The sequence below is a fragment of the Micromys minutus genome, assembly GCF_963924665.1.
Source record: "Micromys minutus genome assembly, chromosome: 3".
Classification (NCBI taxonomy): Eukaryota; Metazoa; Chordata; class Mammalia; order Rodentia; family Muridae; genus Micromys; species Micromys minutus.
This window is the reverse complement of record NC_137972.1, coordinates 69,618,977-69,637,831: the sequence shown is the minus strand read 5'-3', so window position 1 is coordinate 69,637,831 and position 18,855 is coordinate 69,618,977. Positions and strand designations below refer to the sequence as shown.

Here is an 18,855-nt window from a genome sequence, read left to right as displayed (position 1 = left end):
GGCTAGATTTTGTGGGAAGCATTCTGACTCTCCCATCATGAATCCAAGTATTTCCCAGGGGAGCACCTACAGGTTCCTCTTTCAGTTCAGGTCAGTTCATCCCCTTGGTTGCTTGCCTGGGGATGGGGCGTGAACCTGGAACTGTCTCTCAACCAGTGAGAAGGGTCTCTTTACAAACAAGGTGGCTTTACCCCTCAGATCATTCACAGGGTGCTGGCAGCTAAAGGGGACCTGGTTGAATGACTGCACATCTGTACACTGGACTGAGGGGACAGGGAGTCTTGTACGTAATGACATCTGCTGGCTTCTGTGCAGTCTTCACAGGCGTGTGTAAGATGACGAGTAAGCCACAAACTGGAGCGTCTCTTGGAACAGGGCAGCAAGCTAGAAGGATCCAGGGCCTCTTTGGAGTCTTCTAGCAGGAATGAGACTGGTGGGCACTGATCTGGGCAAGCCTTGTGCTCTGTGGCCTGGCTATGAGGTATGGTGAGGTGCAGAGTCTGTCCTGATTTTAGCTCTATACCTAACTGCTAAGGTGGGGGAGCTGATGGTTAACATTCCATCAAGTTGTGTTTAGCCCCCAAACTGCCTGAGTCCTTGCGTGTCTTACTAGTGAGCTGAAGGCAAGAGATGGAGAATGTCAAAACCCTGAGAAATCTTCTGGGCCAAATGTGCTCAACAGAGACCCCCCAGAGCACCGCAGGCCCAGATCAAGTGTCATTCTGAGAGAAAACTCTGACTGTGCTTCCAAAGGAAAATAAATGGCTGGTGCATTCATGACCTGGCAGGTCAGGCTGGCTGCCCCTAAGGAGTCAGGCTGGCTGCCCCTAAGGAAGAAGCACTTTGTAATGTTCCGACCACAGGCTTTGGCTATGGTCTTAATGGGGAACAGGTTGGGGGCGCCTCCTGGGTCTTGACGGTACTCAGAAGACAAGGCTATCCCTCCCTCCGTATGTATGTGTACAACTGACTAGCATGGCTCCTGATTTCCACGCTAATGCTATAAAAACGGAGTGCCACATAGAGCTTTAGTATTTGTTTGTTTGTGTTTCCTTAAAACAGGGTTTTATGATGTAACCCAAGCAGGCTTCAAACTCGAAATCTTCCTGCCTTATCCTCTTAAGGGCTGAGATTATAGGAGTATACCATCATGCCTTGCTCCATACAGGGCTAGAGAAAGACTGACATTCCAGGTCTGGGACCACATTTGGAGAGGGGTTGGGCTACCAGGCCAAACTCTAGTCTGTATTAGGGTGAAATTTCTGTGACCACGATGATATCACTACATTGTCCAAATTGTAAAAAGCATTCTGGATTCGAGGACATGGGCTGACTTTGTCCTGGGAACGCGGGACAGAGAGGAGGCCAAGTGTGAGCACCAGGACACTGGATGCTCATGGAGATGCTGCAGTGGAACATACACCCCGAGGGAACCTTCTGTAGCACAGGAGAGAAAGGCAGAGCTGGCCTGTTCACAGGATGAGAATGGACCAGCTCTTTGATATGTACTGTCTGCTCATATTGAAAAGATATTTTACTGTGCACGCTCTAAGAACCTGCTTGAATGTTTAGTATACTCAAACAGACCCTCAGGCAAATATATCACTATGAATGTATCATGCACCCTCCTACTAACTGTGAAGACATTTGCAGAGGCCAGATACTGGCTGTAGTGGTTTGACAGTCCAGGGTGAAACAAAGAGCCCGCCCACGAATGCCAAAGACAGCCGCAGTGGTCTGAACGCTGTCACTCACAGGACGCTCGCTCTCCGTTGTTCCTGGTGTTTATGTCCCCTTTGCTCTGGCGTCCCTTTGTTCCTGTCACTTCCTCCATTCGGTAAATTTCGGAGACACACAGCTTGGGATTGAAAGCAAAGTACATTTTCCCCGACCTGACGGTCAGGTTCCGATGGTTCCAGTCCCACAGCTGCTGCAAGTTCTGGTTGTCCAGGACGTAGAAAGAGTAGTTCCTGGAAGCACAGATATCCACATTAGCAACCCACGGAGCCCATGCCCCCTTCAGCGACACAGAGCTTCTCTGAGGCAAGTGTGGCTCCATACCAATGGGAGGGTTTGCCTCCCGGGGCTACGTAAGAGCAGACAGTTGCTGGGGCTACTGGCAAAAAGATGAGCCACGGACAATGTTTTGAAATCGATGGGACACTAATTAATTTTATGACCTCTATTACCAGCGCACAAAGCTTCACCCACCAAAGGATGTTCCTTGATTCATTCCCTGGAAATGCCTTTGGTTATTTTTCTCGGAGCCAGGTATGTACAATGTGCTTGAAATCAGCCTACAGGAGAACAGACGTGCTCCGCTACTCAACTGGAACAGCTTACATGCTAGCAGCAAAGACTGCCATTATCCCTGGGAATAAATCCTACCCATGCCCAATCAGCAGTGCATGATGGGATGGGAGACAGCCTGGCTGCTCCCTCTTGTACCGTTGCCTCTCACAACAAGGAGCCTTTGATGCAGTCCCTAAAAAATACGGGAGAGGAGAAACCCCCAGTGTTCCCCTAGAATCTCCCATCAGGGTATCAAGAGGCAGTGGCTTTCCACAGTTAGTATGTCCACAGCTTGTTTTCAGAAGCCCTACTGCTAAAGCTTCTGGTACAGAGGTCCAGAGTGGGCCGGGAATCTCCATTTCTAACAGGTGAGGCTGGTAACACCAGTCCCAGGCCTACCCAGAGTGTACCAGGCTGGTCATGGCACTGTTTCCAAGGCTCAACTTCCACTAGAGGGAAGATATGGGCACAGCCAAAGGGAAGACAGCTATCTTTGGCTACTCTAGTACCAGGAGAGCCTATGGCAGGGAGAAAGCAAGGAGTCTACATGGGTGTGTCTGCAAACAACTCGTTCCTGTCCCTGACCACCAAAACCTGGAGGCAGTGTGTCTGTATATGGTCTGAGTCTCTAGCTAGGTGAGAGGTCTGTTCCCCATGGACCATGAGCCCCTTCTTTTTATTTTTTTTCCTGTTTCTTTACTGTCTTTGTTCCCCCTACTCCTCCCAAAGGGTTTTTTTCTTAACGTTATTTCTAAACCCACCCACAACCAGACAAATGTGTCCCAAAGTCCTGCTCTGCCGTAAAGGCTATGTCCACCTCTGTACCACCCGCAGAGAGCCCTCAGTCAGACCAGAGCCACTATCTAGGGGGTGTGCCTTCAACACAACCTTCACATGCTGAGCAACTGCTATGTTGTTGCCAAGCAGCTCCCGATACTTCCTTGAGCACTCATCCGGGAGCTCAGAGGTGGGAACCCAGCACTGGAAAAGCCATGAATTCACCACAGGACAAGCCACAGTTTCCTCCATGCTACTAAGAGCAGTGTTCATGTGCCCTCAGTCCTAAGAAAGGAGTGTAGCAGGCGGAGCCTGAGTTTCAGTGAGGTGGCTCATGTGAGCAGGGTACACAGTACATGTCTGGTTACCTGGACCCCGTGAAGGAAGAACAGTTACTCCATAAGGCTGTCCTCTCGGCTGTGAACACGCATCACTCTCACACACACCATGTACTCACACAGTCAATGGTAAAATAAAACCGTACTCAGAGAGTCCTCACATCTAGGAGTCAGAGCTCAAGTGTAATCCACCCTATCAAACAGAAGCCCCAAGCCTCCTCAGGCACTTCAGCACAAGCTTCAGCACAGGGTCTGCACTGGGCGGGCTCAGTGAGACAGGAAGCCTTTGGTAAGGAGTGTTTTCTTACCATGCCTGTGTCTAGGAATGGGAAGCTAAGACCCCGATCATAGGGATCCAGATTATATTACACAGGACTGTATGTTCCAAATCTTGGGATACCTGTCAGTCAGAACTGCCACCTATGGGAACCACCAATGTTAACTCTTTTTTTGTGGTTGTTTGTTAAAGAATTATGTATTTATTGTATTATACAAGTACACTGTAGCTGTCTTCAGACACACCAGAAGAGGGCATCAGATCTCAGTACAGATGGTTGTGAGCCACCATGTGGCTGCTGGGATTTGAACTCAGGACCTCTGGAAGAGCAGTCAGGGCTCTTAACCGCTGAGCCATCTCCCCAGCCCCCAACATTAACTCTTACTGATGGTGGGTTGTTCAGGATAGCCAGACAACTGAAGGACAGGTGTAATGGTGGAAAGATCTGGTCCTATCACGTATCTTTCCGAACCATGGGACATTTTAGACTGCTGCCTCATCACTAACCTCACTGGTCCGGCTGCTCCCAAGTCTTTAGAGCCCCAGGAGACCAAAAAAAAAAAAAAAAAAAAAAAAAATCTCCGGTTACCAAAGACACCTACAGGCCAGATGCAAGGGCCAATTAATCAGGTCAAACTTCCATCTCAATCTAGGACAAGGCCTAAGTAAACTAATTTCACTAGCAGGAAACAACTTCCTCCTGAACCAGACAGTCCTCTCTCCAGGGAGGAAGCATGAATTAGAAACTAGGAATTTGACGAATTGAATGGCAGGCACACAGACACTCAAGGCATTTGACTAATCACTTTGAAAAGCAAGATTATCCTTTCACAGCAAACACAAACTTGCTCTCTTTAAACAATGCTGAGAAGGCTGGGAGCCAGAAATACCAACATCTTTAAAACCCAGGCATCCAGGAGCCTGCAGAAGGTAAAGAAAAGTAAAAATCTCCACCAAAATAATCACCAGCCTGTTGGGGAGTGCTTGCTTTCCAACCCCTGCTGGAGGCCTGTTTCCCCAGCACCCTTCCACAATCAGGTGGGAATTAGGAGATCATCCCAGGTGGAGATCTGTCTGCACATCTTCCAAACACTAATGTACTTGAGCTGTCACTGTCCTCCCAAGGAAATGACTAGTTAAGGAAACCACTCAGTAAATATTACTTCATAAATTGTTTCTAAGCTCACTGCCTTTTACATTCTTAGAATATTAAAAAAAAAACAACAACAACAACAAAAAAAAAAAAAAAACCAAACTGTTCATTTATTCTTTGGCTCCTGCAGGATGTATGGTACACCAGAGTTTTATTAAAGAGTGTTATCTTGGCTCTTAGTTCCTTCCTTCCTGGTTCTGTTGTTTCTGTTTAGTTTTTTTTTTTTTTTTTTTTTTTTTTTTTTTTTTTTTTTTTTTGAGACAGGCTCCTCTGTGTAGCCCTGGCTGTCCTGGAACTCACTCTGTAGACCAGCCTAGCCTAGAACTCAGAGATCCATCTGCCTCTGCCTCCCAAGTACTGAGATTAAAGACCTGTGCCACCACTGCCCAGTAGCTCTTAGCATTTTTAATATTAGGGGAAAATCCCCTCTACTTGGATGGGTTTCACCTGCCAATGTGTAGACCTACTTGGATAGTTAGTCAACAATTTGGGGGTGTTGTCACATTATGAGCATACAGCCCACACTTAGCTATGATCTGTGGTGACCGTTTCTAGGCCATATCACCACCTCCCCAAGGGACCAAGTGTAGAGCCTTTGTAGGAATTGACTACCAGGCCCGAGTGCCCCCTTCGCTGCTCATGAAGTGCCACCTTTGTGCTTCACTTCTCTAGGGCTGCTGCTTCTCAGCTGCCCATGGAGGTGCCTTTTCTGGTCTCTTTTGGCCCTGAGGCTAAGTGGAAGAATTGGTTGAGCTAAATATAAAAGGATGTTGTGAGATTTCAACCACAGGGTGACCTGTGCTACTCTCTGAACTGTCAAAGTTCCCTGGAACAGTCACAGAAAAGAGGGAAGTCCTACACCTTGATACAGGCAGAGTCAAGCTTGAGCTCTCCAGCCTACGCAGGACCCCTCTTCCATACTGACACACTGGAAGACAACCTGGAAACACACTCAACCAGAAACTCCTATTCATTTCTGCAATGGGACACTGCTACTGCCTGTTGACAGCTGTCTCTAGAGGGCATCAGAAGCCAGCAAACTGAAGCTGTCACCAGCACAGCCATTTGTAACACTACTCGGCCCATTTGTAGAATACTGGTCCACTTCAAGTCCAGAGTTATACCATCTATATAGGCTGGTGAGTATGGCACTAGACATCCAGGCAAAACTGCACCAAGCACCACACAGATCGAAAGAAAAGGCTGTTGCTCCTGAGTGCTTTTTTAAAACCAGCCTTGCTGAGGTATGATTTACCTTCTAAAATTGTACCCACTATAAATATACAGCTTCATAAATTTATACAGATGGCCAATCATCTTCGCATCATCCAGAGTCAGAACATTTATATCAAGCTGAAGGCTACCCATGCTTCTCCTGCCCCAAGGCATCTCCCCTGCCTGTTCACCCATGATGCTACACGTACCATGATCCAGTCCTTTAGGTGTTGGCTAGCATCTCACTGTGTGCTTCGTGCTTACACCGAGGAACCCTTAGATTATATCCAATGCACTATTTTGAGGAAATACTATGATAAAATGTTTCTAAGAGCATTTGCATGTGACATTTGCATGTATATGCTTCCATATCTCTAGGAATAGCCTAGAACTTGCCAGCCAACAATTAAGTATTTTGGAAATCCTAGTAAGGGCTAAAATGTGGTTATGCTAGGGTCTAGTCCCAGAGCTGCAGGAGGCATTACAAAACTCGGCGGCTGCAAGGGGTAGAGATACCTAAACACACCGAGAATTCCAAGTCGTATACTGGCCACCTTCCCGTAATCTTGTTCAGTTTAAGACAATCATCTTTGACAGCACCCAAGAACTTGAACTTTTAGTTTATTTGATTGATCCCAAACAAAGGCTATCCAAAGCAGATCATTTTTCAGATAATGGAAGTATTTTCTCTCTTATTCAAGGAGAAATAGCCCCCATCCTCCCATAAAACCCTTGACTTTCCTTTTTCATTCCCCCTCCCCACTACCCCCATCAGGGGGACAGGCACCACACACTCTAGATGACGTGTTTGATCACTGCGCTACACCACTATTTCTGAGAAAACCCTTGCTGTCCTTTCAGTGTCTGTACCCGGGTATACAGATGTGCAGGCTTCTGGACACAGGAGGAAGCCAGAGGACGACACTGGACATTTTCCTGTTACTCCCCACCTCACTTCTGAAACAGCTTTTCTCAGGAAACCTGGAGCTCCTATGGCTCAGGTCAGGCAGGTCAGCTGACTAGCAAGTGCTTCGGATCAGTCTGTCTCAGCTCACCGCCTGCAGCTACGTGCGGGTGCAGCTATGCTCAGCCGAGCGGCTTCAAACACTTGGCCTCGTGACTGCTGAACAACTGTACGTAGCAACCCAGTCATCTCTCCAACTCCGTGATCTCATTACCCAAAGCTGGGATTCTATAGATGTACCACATTACAGAGAGAGTGATGGTACCACATTACAGAGAGAGTGTGGCTGTCCACCCCGGCTGGATTCTGCTTCACCTGTCACCAGCCTGGACATCAGCTTACAGAAATGGCATGTGATGGGTGTTCGTGACACAGGTAAGCAGGCCCAGAAAGAAACCACAGGAACTACACTCGAAGAAAAACACTTGTGTTCCCACGGGGGAGAGGGGGCTGCTCAGAAGCCTGAGTTGGACTACAGTGCTTTCTCAGATAGCTAAGGCTGAAGGGGACTTTCCTGAGGGAATGCTTCTCTTCCCATCAAAACAAAAGGCCTCAGAATCCTGAACCACACGGAAGCATTTACGTTGTTCTCAGTAGCCATGAGAGGTTCAAGAAATAAGGTTCCTTCAACGAGTTGAGGCAAGATTTCGTTTTAAAAAAAAAAACCAGAAGTGGCCTGGGGCTGTATACATTAGAAGGATTGGAGGGAAACAGTTGTCATTTCCAACCCTTGCCATGTGCATAAGCATAGAGCACAGAGGAATACTCAGAATGTCACCCAAGCTTACGCTGCCCCCCTCCCCAAGTTTACTGGTGAAGTACAGCAGGGCTTCCCTTCCAAGACTGAAGTATCACATTCTGGGAAACACGGTGGGGGGGGGGGGGGCGCATCTTAGTGTAAACGGATGACACCCTGAAATTTTATGTCAGATAACCCTGCTAATGCACCGCTCCTCAAAAGCCCAGTGTGGGGCTGGAGAGATGGCTCAGTGGTTAAGAACACTGACTGCTCTTCCAGAGGTCCCGAGTTCAATTCCCAGCAACCACATGGTAGCTCACAACCATCTGTAATGGGATCCGATGCCCTATTCTGGTGTGTCTGAAGACAGCTACAGCGTGCTCATATAAATAAAAATAAATCTTAAAAAAAAAAAAAAGGCCCAGTGTGTTCCGAGGCTTACTGAAACGATAACCTGCACACCATGCGACAGTACCCCCTGCGCTGCCCACCTCCCCAAGAACCAGACATGAGACAGGCCTAGGTGTCATTCTGTGCTCCTCTTCTCTCCCTGTACTTTCTAGTCCCCCCAAACCCTTCAAAGCCAGCTCTACTCAGAAGCCTGTGTGGCCTTCTCCACCAGAGTCTTCCTTGTACCCAGACGGCCTTCACTCCTCTCCCCAGGGCACTCTGAAAGCTGTGCTTTGTCCTACCTACACTGCTCCGCTTATCACAGACCTTTCTTTGCTCTGTTGAATGGACCAGGAAGGAGTGAACTGGTTGAGCCTATGGCAAAGGCGAGTCGTTGCTATGGTGGGCCCTCCAACAGCTTTGGATTTCATCCCTGGTAATGAGAGGCAGACCAGAGAAAGCTACTACTCAAATATCCTGGCCAGAGACAGCTTCGAAGCAAGTGGTTCGCAACCTGTGGGTCGAGACCCCTTTTGAGGCCAGATACCAGATACCCTGCACGTCATAGATTTACATTACACTTCATAACAGTAGCTAAGTTATAGTTCTGAAGTAACAGTGAGGCCATGGCTGGGGGTCACCACTCCGTGAGGAACTGTGTTAAAGAGCAGCACTGGAAGGTTGAGAACCGCTGCTTTTAACAGTGGTCTCCAGGCCACTTCTCAAACGCTAACCGCAGGGCGGCGCATCAGCTTTCCAAGGAAGCTTCCCAAATCCCAGCATCCTTAAAAAGACTTGGCTGGTACTTCATATCTAAGTTTCAAATAATGAAAAAAAAAAAGGCTATAAATATTCTTGGAAATAAAAACCAGTCTTCAATTTTCAGCAACATCTAAGTGTATGATACTTTTAGTTAAGCCATAACGATAAGATAATCATACCATGTAATAATCCTAATAAAAATAATCAAAGCCTCCTTTTGACTTTCTATGCCTATCACTTGCTCAGTGAGAGAAAAGGGAGTAGGGTGGGGAGAAGCTTATCCTTAAGTAACTAACAAATTTGACAGCTACTAATCTGCCAAAGAAAAAGTGCTTCCCGATGTCAGGGATTCCAGAGCACAGATCTACTGGGGGGAATTTAATGAAACAAGACCGAGTTGCAGTTCACATTAAAATTTAATACAAGCAACAATGAATTAAGGGTGACCATGGCCTCATGTAGGTGGAGGCCTCAGAAAGACTGTGACACTCTGGGTAGGGCATGTGGCACATGCCTTGATTTGCAAGGACAGGAATGTTTATCCAAAGCTTCTCTGATCCCAGTGGGAAGATGGGGGTGCTTTTCAAGGATGGGGTGAGAAGCTCTGCTTCTGGCTATATCAGGAGAAGAACTAGAACAGGGCTGGTGTTAGGAAAACTGGAGGTTGTACAGAAACATCATCTACACATGCTAGCAAGGACAAGCCTTCCCTGGATCTTTCTAACACTCTCTTTCTAAGGGAATTGATTGCTTAACTGATACATTTATAAAATTTCAGAGCATTAAACACCAGAGCCAAAGTAAATGCATAAAGGGGCCAGCAAAAGGCACAGACAGGCCGCAGTCTGGAGAGGAGCTGTGCACATACACGGTACGCACCAGCTCTGCTGAGGAACCCACGGTCCCTTTAAAACCCAGCTGGTAAAGCATTTCTGTGCAGAAGGCTCAATCCCTATCAATACTCCAAATCCTGCAAGCTAGTCAATAAACAAACGCTGTAAGCTAACCAATATACAAGCTCTGCAAGTTGAAATATCTTTGTAATAAAATGAACTGTCTTTTCTTTGCAAGTCTTTATGCTCTGTTTGAAGAGAAGATGGCTCCGGTGTCAGGTGATCAAGTGCTTGCAGGACAAGTATGAGGACCCGAGGCCAATGCCCAGAACCCATGTAACATGTGCCTAAAATCTCAGCGCTTGGAAGGTGGACGCAGGGACATCTCTGAGGCTTGTCAGCCAGTTAGTCTACAAACTGCTGAACTCCAAGTTCAATGAGAGACAGTGTCAAAAAATAAGGTGGAGAAGAAAGACACCCCATGTCTTCTTGAACCTCCACAGGAGGTGTGCACAAATGTACATATGCATACAAACTCTCTCTCTCTCTCTCTCTCTCTCTCTCTCTCTCTCTCTCTCTCTCTCTCTCTCACACACACACACACACACACACACACACTATTAAACTGTAGAAGGACAAGCACACTGCAGTACCGTGAAAGGAGAATACAGAGCGCTTACCCTTCTAGCTGCTCCTCCCCTAAGATGAGACGAAGGTTCTTCAGGAAGGACAAGGAGACCAAGGCATGGGAATGGCGGATCTTCACGTAGCCAGTCACCACCTCGATGAGCCCCATGAAGTTCTCCAATTCCGAGGCAATGTTATCTAGAGAAAACGTAGTCCGTGTCACTGAGTTCTCCCCTGGTCAGGAGGCACACTATACTCGGGTTCATACACATTGGTGTGAAGGCATTGGGAGGTAGGTCTTGTTTGGGGGAGCACAGTGAGAAGGCTGGCATGGGCCCAACCGTCCCTGTCAAACTCACAGCCTCCTCTTTCCACAAGCCACACAGGGACAAGGCCTCTGAGGCGGGAAAGCAGACTTCGAGGAGGCTGGCTGTTGCAGTTGCCAAGCTGATTAACAGAACGTGAAATCAGAAATGCCAAGCTGCTAATTAGCCCCCCAGCTGACAAACAGAGGAAACATCTTTTAAATATGCTCTGTGACAGGCGGTCCTGGCTCCACGGTGCCATGGTAGGACCGAGCAAACCTGTCCCAGCCTCAGTAAGAACGGCCCTTGCTGGACCTGTAGTTCCAAATTTAAAGACTCCATCTAGGGCTGGAGGAAACCACACCAATACTACAGCAATGATGGCTGCAGGTAGTTGATTTGTTCTTGTCCACTGTTGAGACAGGGTTGATGCTGAACTCCTGATCTTCCTGCTTCCCCTCCCTGAACACCTATTCCTAGCCTGTAAGTAGTTTTTTGTTTCTTAAAATTATTTCTCCATCTCCAAATGTTCTACTCTGCTCACGATTACTTCTGTAACCAGAAAGCTGGCAGGACAAGTTGCTAATGCAACAGGACACAGAACAGTGAATTTTCTTTTATTGTGCTTCCCCAACGTCACATAGGAAGTAAGAACCAGAAAAGTTCATGACAAAACTCTAAGACTATAATAAGTTAGGTTAGGTCCACCAAATGAGATTCTAGTGTATCTGACTTTTGAAGGTTGATTTAGTAAAAGATTCCCCTTTGGTCTGATACAAAGAAGAGAAAGTCAAAGCCTTATACTAAGTCTGAGCCTCGCAGGGCCCTGTTCACGTGCCGTACACATACAGGTAGTGCTCCTTGTACATAGTGGCTACAGGAAATTCAACCTGGGAAAAAGAGTGCCTGCTGCTAATTCTGTGCTTTGTTTCCCAAGAATTGAACCTAGGACTGCTGTGTGCAAGGCAAGCGCTCTGGCTATCCTGAACTCACTATGTAGACCAGGCTCGCCTCAAATTCAGAGATCTGTCTGTCTCTCCCTTGGAAGTGTTGGGCTTGAAGGTATACGTCATTATGCCTGGTTAGTGATACTTCTTCATGGGCTGAATTTCCCAATCACATTTATCTCCTATGACAAGAAGATATAAAACAATAAGGTTAATGAATTTGAAAAGGCATATCCTAGGTATGAATAAATTTAAAGAAAATTAATGAATCTGGTATGAGCAAAAATAAAACTTGGGGGCCTGGAAAGATGGCTCAGTGGTTAAGAGCACTGACTGCTTTTCCAGAGGTTCTGAGTTCAGTTCCCAGCAACCACATGGTGTCTCACAACCATCTGTAATGTAATCTGTTGCCCTCTACTAGTATGTCTGAAGACAGCTACAGTCTACTCATATAAATAAAGTAAATCTTAAAAAAAAATACAACTTGGTTAATATCATAAGGGTCAACATTCTTATGTGGGAACAGGGTCCTCTCCATGATGGAAAGATAGGAGTAGGTAATAAAAACTAAGGGCTTATAAAACAGGCAGACAGACAAACATAAACCCCCAAGCCTACAAAGAAACCACTACCACAAAAAAACCAACCCCCCTAAAACAAAATACAAAAACCAAAACCAAACAAAACCCCCAAATAAAAACAAAGCCAAAAAAAAAAAAAAAAACCAACCAAACAAACAAAAAACCCCACCTTGTTTCTATTACCTCTACATCCTAAGGATATAATTCACTTATTTAACAAATACTTAGGGGAAAGTAATCAGCTAAATAAATAAACAAACAAACAGGATGCTAACAGACAGGATGTGTTTTCTCTGAAGTAAAGAAAAACTTTCTTTCCCTAAAGATTCACTAATAAAGATTAAAAGAACAGTCTCCTGCCTATAGTATTTCACCCCATGAAACAATAGTAATAGCTCAACCTAGAGGTCCCAGTGGCAAGAACTAAAGGCCATATATCTAGGGGACTTTCTCTGTCAAAGACTAGACAGAAGGTTGCAGGGGTCTGTCTCCACTGATGAAAGGTGCTCTTCACGAATATAATTCTGAACTAATGTACCAGGAACACTGTCTACACCAAGTGAAAGGGAGTCTGCAGGCTCAGACCTCGGCTTGAGGTGTGGACGGCACATCTTTCTGGCTCTCAGAAGTAAACCAGGAGATCACTCTTTAAGACTTTCTAAAAAGGGCTAGAGAGATGGCTCAGTGGTTAAGAGCACTGACTGCCCTTACAGAGGTCCTGAGTTCAACTCCCAGCAACCATATGGTGGCTCACAACCATCTGTAATGGGATCTGATGCTCTCTCCTTGTGTGTCTGAAGACAGCTACAGTGTAGATCTTTTTTTTTTTTTTTTTTTTTAAAAAGACTTTCCAAAAAGTCAATTTAGTAAATCCTTCCTTTGCTTAGTCTCCTCAACAGAGGCAAGTAACCCAAACTCTCTGGTCTTACAGAAGTGTAGACTCTGCAGCAGCTAGCAAAAGCCAGCTCACAGGTCTGAGCCATCAGGTCTGTGTGTCAGAACAGGCCCCTCCTGCGTAAGATGTGACTTAGAGAAAGATGAGGGCTGATCCTCTTTCCAGGAATAAACTCTGGGCTAATGGCTCAGGCACTGTCCGCCTTTCAATCTGGACTTAGTGTTTCAGAGAAAACTCACGGGAGAGACGTCACTAAAGAGGCTTACTTACATCCCATGCTGGTTTTCTAAGCCTATATTCTGGTTGAGACTAAAGGAAGAGAGCCAGGAAGCACGTCAGTGCAAGTAAACCAAGAGACCCAGCCACCGGCCTGGCGGGGTGAATACTTACTGCCTCGCCGGATGTTAATGAGCAGATTGCCCTTCAAGATGGTGCACCCTTGGAGCATCTGAGCCGAAGTGACAGAGTCGATGGTTTTTGTTTTCTTTTCCTCATCGCCGCAGACTTTGGGGCAGGGGCCTTCACAGGGGATACAGTACATGCTGGTGAAGATAAAGAGTGGACCCAAATTACAGAAGCGAGTTTATCTTCTTGCATTAAAATACAAACGAAAAGAAAGGAGGCTTTTTTTTTTTTTTTTTTGCTTTGCTTTGGTACCACAGCAGCATTTCATGAAAGAACCATGCTGAAACATCCCAACGGTCTGGCAGTGTTTCCTACCCAGGTTAAGCCATCCAGGCTGCAGTCACAGAGGGAACACATACTACGGGAGAGGGGAGCATGCTGCTTGTTTCTAGACAATATACATTATCTGTAAGAAGCACGTGGATATCAAAGGATGTGACTGGGGAGGAATCAGGTCCCCCAGGGAGACAAGACTCACAGGCACTCTGGGGCTCTGGAAAAGTGCAGCTGCTCTCTGATGAGACCCTTACCTACACCCCAGAGGAGGCTGGGAAAGCTGGCAGTGGTGGGTAAGGGACAGTGGCTTTGCCACAATCAGGAGTCTAATTCCCAAAGCCCAGGGAGGGATTCCAACAGGCACCTGGTGCAGTGCAGGTCTGTTATGGTCTCGCTAAAGCACAAGTGAATTTGTATCTTGACAGTGCTTTGCAGAGACTTGCAAATTGATCCGAATGTTGTTTTGCTGCACATACAATGAAAGCCAGCAACGTTCTCAGCTCTGTAATGAGGTCCTGGTCCGAATGCTACTCTCCTGCTAACTGACCATCATTCAGGAAACGTCAGAGAAAATGTTAAGCCCGGGGCTACACCCGAGATCTTAGCTGTATACACAACCAGGGCAGAGAGGCTGGGTCGATTTCTGAATGAGAAAACGACCCATTCCTCTGGGGCGTATGGGATAGCATTATATTCAAATTACTGTTCTTAAGTGAGAACCTGTGGAACCTCATGAAGAGAAAGAAGATCAGGGTAAAATTATAGCTGCTTTTACTAAAGTCCTCTATCCTTTCCCGAAATACTATGTGCAGTTTTGTTTTGTTTAAAACTTCCTATTTCCTCTTAGGGGAGTGGGGCTGAGGTCTTCACAGGGCCCCATGGGAACTGAACCCAGCTAGCCAAAGTGGGGACATTTGGCTCTCTCTAATACCACATGCAATGTGCTTGTGGTGTCGGAATGAGAATGCCCTCACAGACCCATGTATCTGGATACTCAGTCCCCGATTGACAGGACTGTCTGGGAAACGTTAGGAGATGTGCCACTCCTAGTGCTTTAAGGCTTCAAAAGGCTCGTCCAGCATCTTGGATTCTACCCCTTGGAACCATAAGCCAAGTCAAACATTCTGTTTTATAAGTAGCTCCGGTCATGGCATTGTATCACAGCGACAGAAAAGAAATGAAGACAGGTCTCATTTCTGACAGAAAAATGGAGAGGGGTTTCCTTCTAAACTTTCTTTGTGCTGTGTTTGTGTTTCTCTAATTTAACTACACTCGGCATAAAACCATCTCTCTCTAAAAAAAGAAACAAAGCATACTTTGGAATAACTACAGCTTCACACACAGAGCTGCAAAGACAGTCCAGAGCACTGCGTACACTTCACCCAAAGCTCCCAACTGATGCTACATACACCACAACAACAAGACAGTGACCTGGCATGCGTGTGGGGTTCTGCACATTCCTCCATCTGTCTCGAGAGATCTGCAAATTCCCCACTGCAATCGAGATCCAGGACGATGTCCTCTCGGTGTGACCCATTGGTAGCTGCCCTCTAACCTGCCCCAGACCTCACTATCCATCACTCCTGGTAACTGCCAAGGTGGCACTTTGGGGTCATTACATAAATGCAGAGTCACATAGCACATGGCTGAGGCTGGTGTACTTCCCGGTGCACAGTATCCTTGAAGTTAAACCTTTCTTTTCCTCACCTGTGTTCTGTGGGTGGGCCACTTTACTACTTACTTTACAGGGCATGGGAGCTGCCCTCACTTCCTGGTGTTACAAAGAGGTTACAGCAAGTATGTGAAGTAAATGTGCAGGGTCACCACGACTGTGCTTTTTCCTTCCTCACTTTTTTGTTTTATTCAAATAGAAAAACTGGAACCACCTCCCCCTTTGTTAAAATGTCTAGGAATCATTTAGCAATTAAAAACATTTCTATAAGGACGTGTTGATTATATATGTAGAGTTTAGGTTTCCTAAAATTCGCTCTCGTATAGACAGAGCATAAACAATATTTAAAAAATACTTTCAAGTAAGCGCTAAATAGGCTTCAAAGGCCGAGAGAGGGCCAACTATCATGTCTTGGTAGTATTTTACTTTAAAATGGAAATGACTGTGAGAATGGGCAGGGGGCAGTGGCCCAGAGCTTTAAGACCACACTGCAGGGAAGGGGACCCAACTCCTATGAATACACTGCATCCTCGCTGTGTGTTACAGGACAGTTGAATGCCTTTGAGTAGGGAGAGGAAATAAAACTTGCAGGTCAGACATGACATAGTGAGGTTGAAGACCAAGACTCTTAGCGGCCAGCTTTCCCTCACTGCTCGAAGTCCCAGAAGGAAGGTATTGTCTGAACGGTGGCTGAACACCCACCTACTGCCAGACACTGGTCTTTGGCTCAAGATGTGGACTAGTACAGCCCCTTTATATCCTAAGACTTATTATCTAGATGGAGAATGCCTTCAAAGACCCACCTTGTAATAGCTCGTTAACTGTCTAACTCGGTAGGGTCTACTGGGAGGTCAGTCTGTCCTTGACACACGCCAAAAGCAATGGAACCAAGAGCGGAAACCAATCTTCTCCTCCTCCTCCTCTTCTTCATAAACTTAAGTATTTTGTACAGTAACAAAGAGTTGACTAACAGAGACTGTCAACACATGAGTAAGAAATGGCAGACTTATTTTTAATAGACTGTATTATGCAATTCTGAGTCACTGTAGTCCCTGGCTTAATCGTTTAAAAATATTTAATCTTTTCCCTTTTACTGTGATAATGGTACAGAAATTAAACAGGTAGAAATTGGCTTTCCATCTCAGCATTATGAAAGAACATTTAATCTTTGGTTTGATCCAGCAGTCAGCTTACAGTAGAGACATCTCCAAATGCTATAGCAGAAATGGAGTCTTCTTATTGAAGATGGATTGGGCATCTTTTACAGAAAGCGACTGTATCGAAAGTATGCATTTTGTACTTACAGAACTGTTAAGAACACTGGAGATTGGACTTGGGGCCTTCTATGTACCAGAGACAGGATCTGGGACCTCCTATAAGCTGGGGGTCTAGATCCAGGGCCTCCCTAAACTGGAGACTGGATCCCACAGGTTGGGGACAGGTTCAAGGGCATCTCACAGCTAAGTGTGAGCAGCATTCAGGGCCTCCTACTTGTATTTTGAGATGTTCAGAAATGTGTATGTGTGTATAGCACAGGGAGCAGGGAATGGATTACAACGGAACCTTCCCCCAAAGTCCTCTGCTCTGCTGAGGTAAGAAAACAGCAACCCCAGACTTCTGATTGTCCTCTGTTTCCAAAGTTATAAAGACCTGTCTTCAGGAACGTCGCCCACCACGAGTTTGTGGAAATGCTGCCTGTTCAGTCAGAAACAGCTCTGTTTGCATAGCGAAGCCCCAGAGTCCGGGAAGGAAATCCAGCAGCCACAAAGATGGCGGAAGGTGCAGAGGAGCAGAGCTTACTTAGAGAGAGGAGGTTCTGGCAGAAAACATGGCTGACCTGACTCCTAGTTCATGCCCAGAGCCCAGGCTTGCACTGAGAAGTGGGAGACCTGTTCCCAGGCCTCAGGAGTGTTGGTGAGGATTGTCTTCGCTCCCTCTCAGACTGCCAAAGCCTGCACTGGCCTAGAGTGGCAATCTGAGATGGAGTATCTGCCGTTAGTCTCCCCCTCTTGTGCTTCGGTTCAGCAGGTACACGGGGAGCAAGGCTATGAGAGTACCGGCAGGCAAGCTAGTCTTCGCTCTTCAGTGCTAGCAAGGCACTCCTCAAAGGGGGAAAGAAAAAGCAAGCCAAGGAAGAAAGGAAACAGACACACCCCCTCCAAGATTCTCATTAAAACAGGCTCAGCCATTACCCTCCAAGAGACCCATCCGGATGAACTCCCCCCACAGTGTCCCTACCCTTAGGGGAGAGGCAGCAGAGAACCCTGCTGAGTCTCGGGGAGGGAGAAGACAAGAGCCACTGACCTCTGGGTGCTGTTGCGGATGAAGCCCGAGGGACACTCCTGCATGCACTCGCCATCGTGGATGACGAAACCGTCCGAGTCACTGCTCTCGGCGTTGGGGATGTTGGCGCAGAAATCACGGTCCACACAGCGCCAGCCCTCGAACCTGTAGGTGCCGGGCGGGCAGGCAGGCACGCACACGCCTTTGTAGTAATAGTGTCGGCAGGCCACGCAGGTTGTGTTGTCGTCTGGCGTGTGGCAGCTGCCGAGGCACTCCGGGTGGCAGCACTCATTGTTCTCGGTGCAGGCTCGCTTCCCGCACACGCTGGGGCACACTGTGGGAACAGAGGGAGAGGGAGGTGAAGACGAAGGGCTACAGGGCCTCCCCTGGGTCGCCTGCTGCCACCACCGGAGTTAGATGATGTACCGGAGGTGGGCTAGGAATGCCCGCCTCCTCTGAAATCTGCATAGACCTTACCATCTGTGAATTCCACCTGGGTAAAAGACACAACACACCCCGAGTCCATTCTCTCCATCAGACTCTTGCTTTGGTAGGGGAAGAGCCATTAACATCTAATACCCATGACAGTGAAATGGGGTGGCTACACCCATTGAAAGGGTACTGGTGAACAGAGAAAAATAGAGACAACATGGGCCGCTAGGACGATAAAAGGTACTGCATTCCTCAACCCTCCTTTTGTGTGAGAATCCCATTCTAAGACCCCAGTGGATGCCTGAACCACACGTGAACACTGGCCCGTGCACACTGCCTACCCCCCACACACAGAGCAGTGAAAAAGAGAGGAGGCAGACCAAGTACGGCAGTTTGAAGGAGAAATGCCCTACACAGGTCCATGGATGTGAACAACCGGCTTGTGTTGGGGGTGGTCTGTTTGGGAACATCCTGCTGGAGGAAGTACTTTGCTGGGGGTAAGTTTGAGGTTTTATAGCCTGGCCCCACTTTTCTATTTCCCGTCTGTGGGTGAAATGTGATCACGTTGTGTTTCCTGCCTGACAAGCCTGAAGCCATGCCTTCCTTCCCCACCACGATAGACTCTGTCCCCTCTGGAGCTGTATGCCAAGATAAACCTCTATCTCCAGCTATACTTTCTGTCATGGTATTTT

The 18,855-nt window shown here is 47.0% G+C and overlaps 1 protein-coding gene across 2 annotated transcripts in view; it reads right to left on the bottom strand.

Moving 5' to 3' along the window:
• The window catches only part of IGF1R (insulin like growth factor 1 receptor), a 264,623-nt gene that overhangs the window by 43,353 nt on the left and 202,415 nt on the right, over positions 1-18,855 (bottom strand). For both annotated transcript variants that reach the window (XM_080914258.1, XM_080914259.1), the window contains exons 3-6: positions 17,753-18,065; positions 13,486-13,637; positions 10,421-10,565; positions 1,756-1,970 (exon numbers count right to left, since the gene is read on the bottom strand). In XM_080914258.1, coding sequence (XP_080770384.1) covers positions 1,756-1,970; positions 10,421-10,565; positions 13,486-13,637; positions 17,753-18,065 — 825 coding nt within the window. The remainder of the gene's footprint in view (positions 1-1,755; positions 1,971-10,420; positions 10,566-13,485; positions 13,638-17,752; positions 18,066-18,855) is intronic.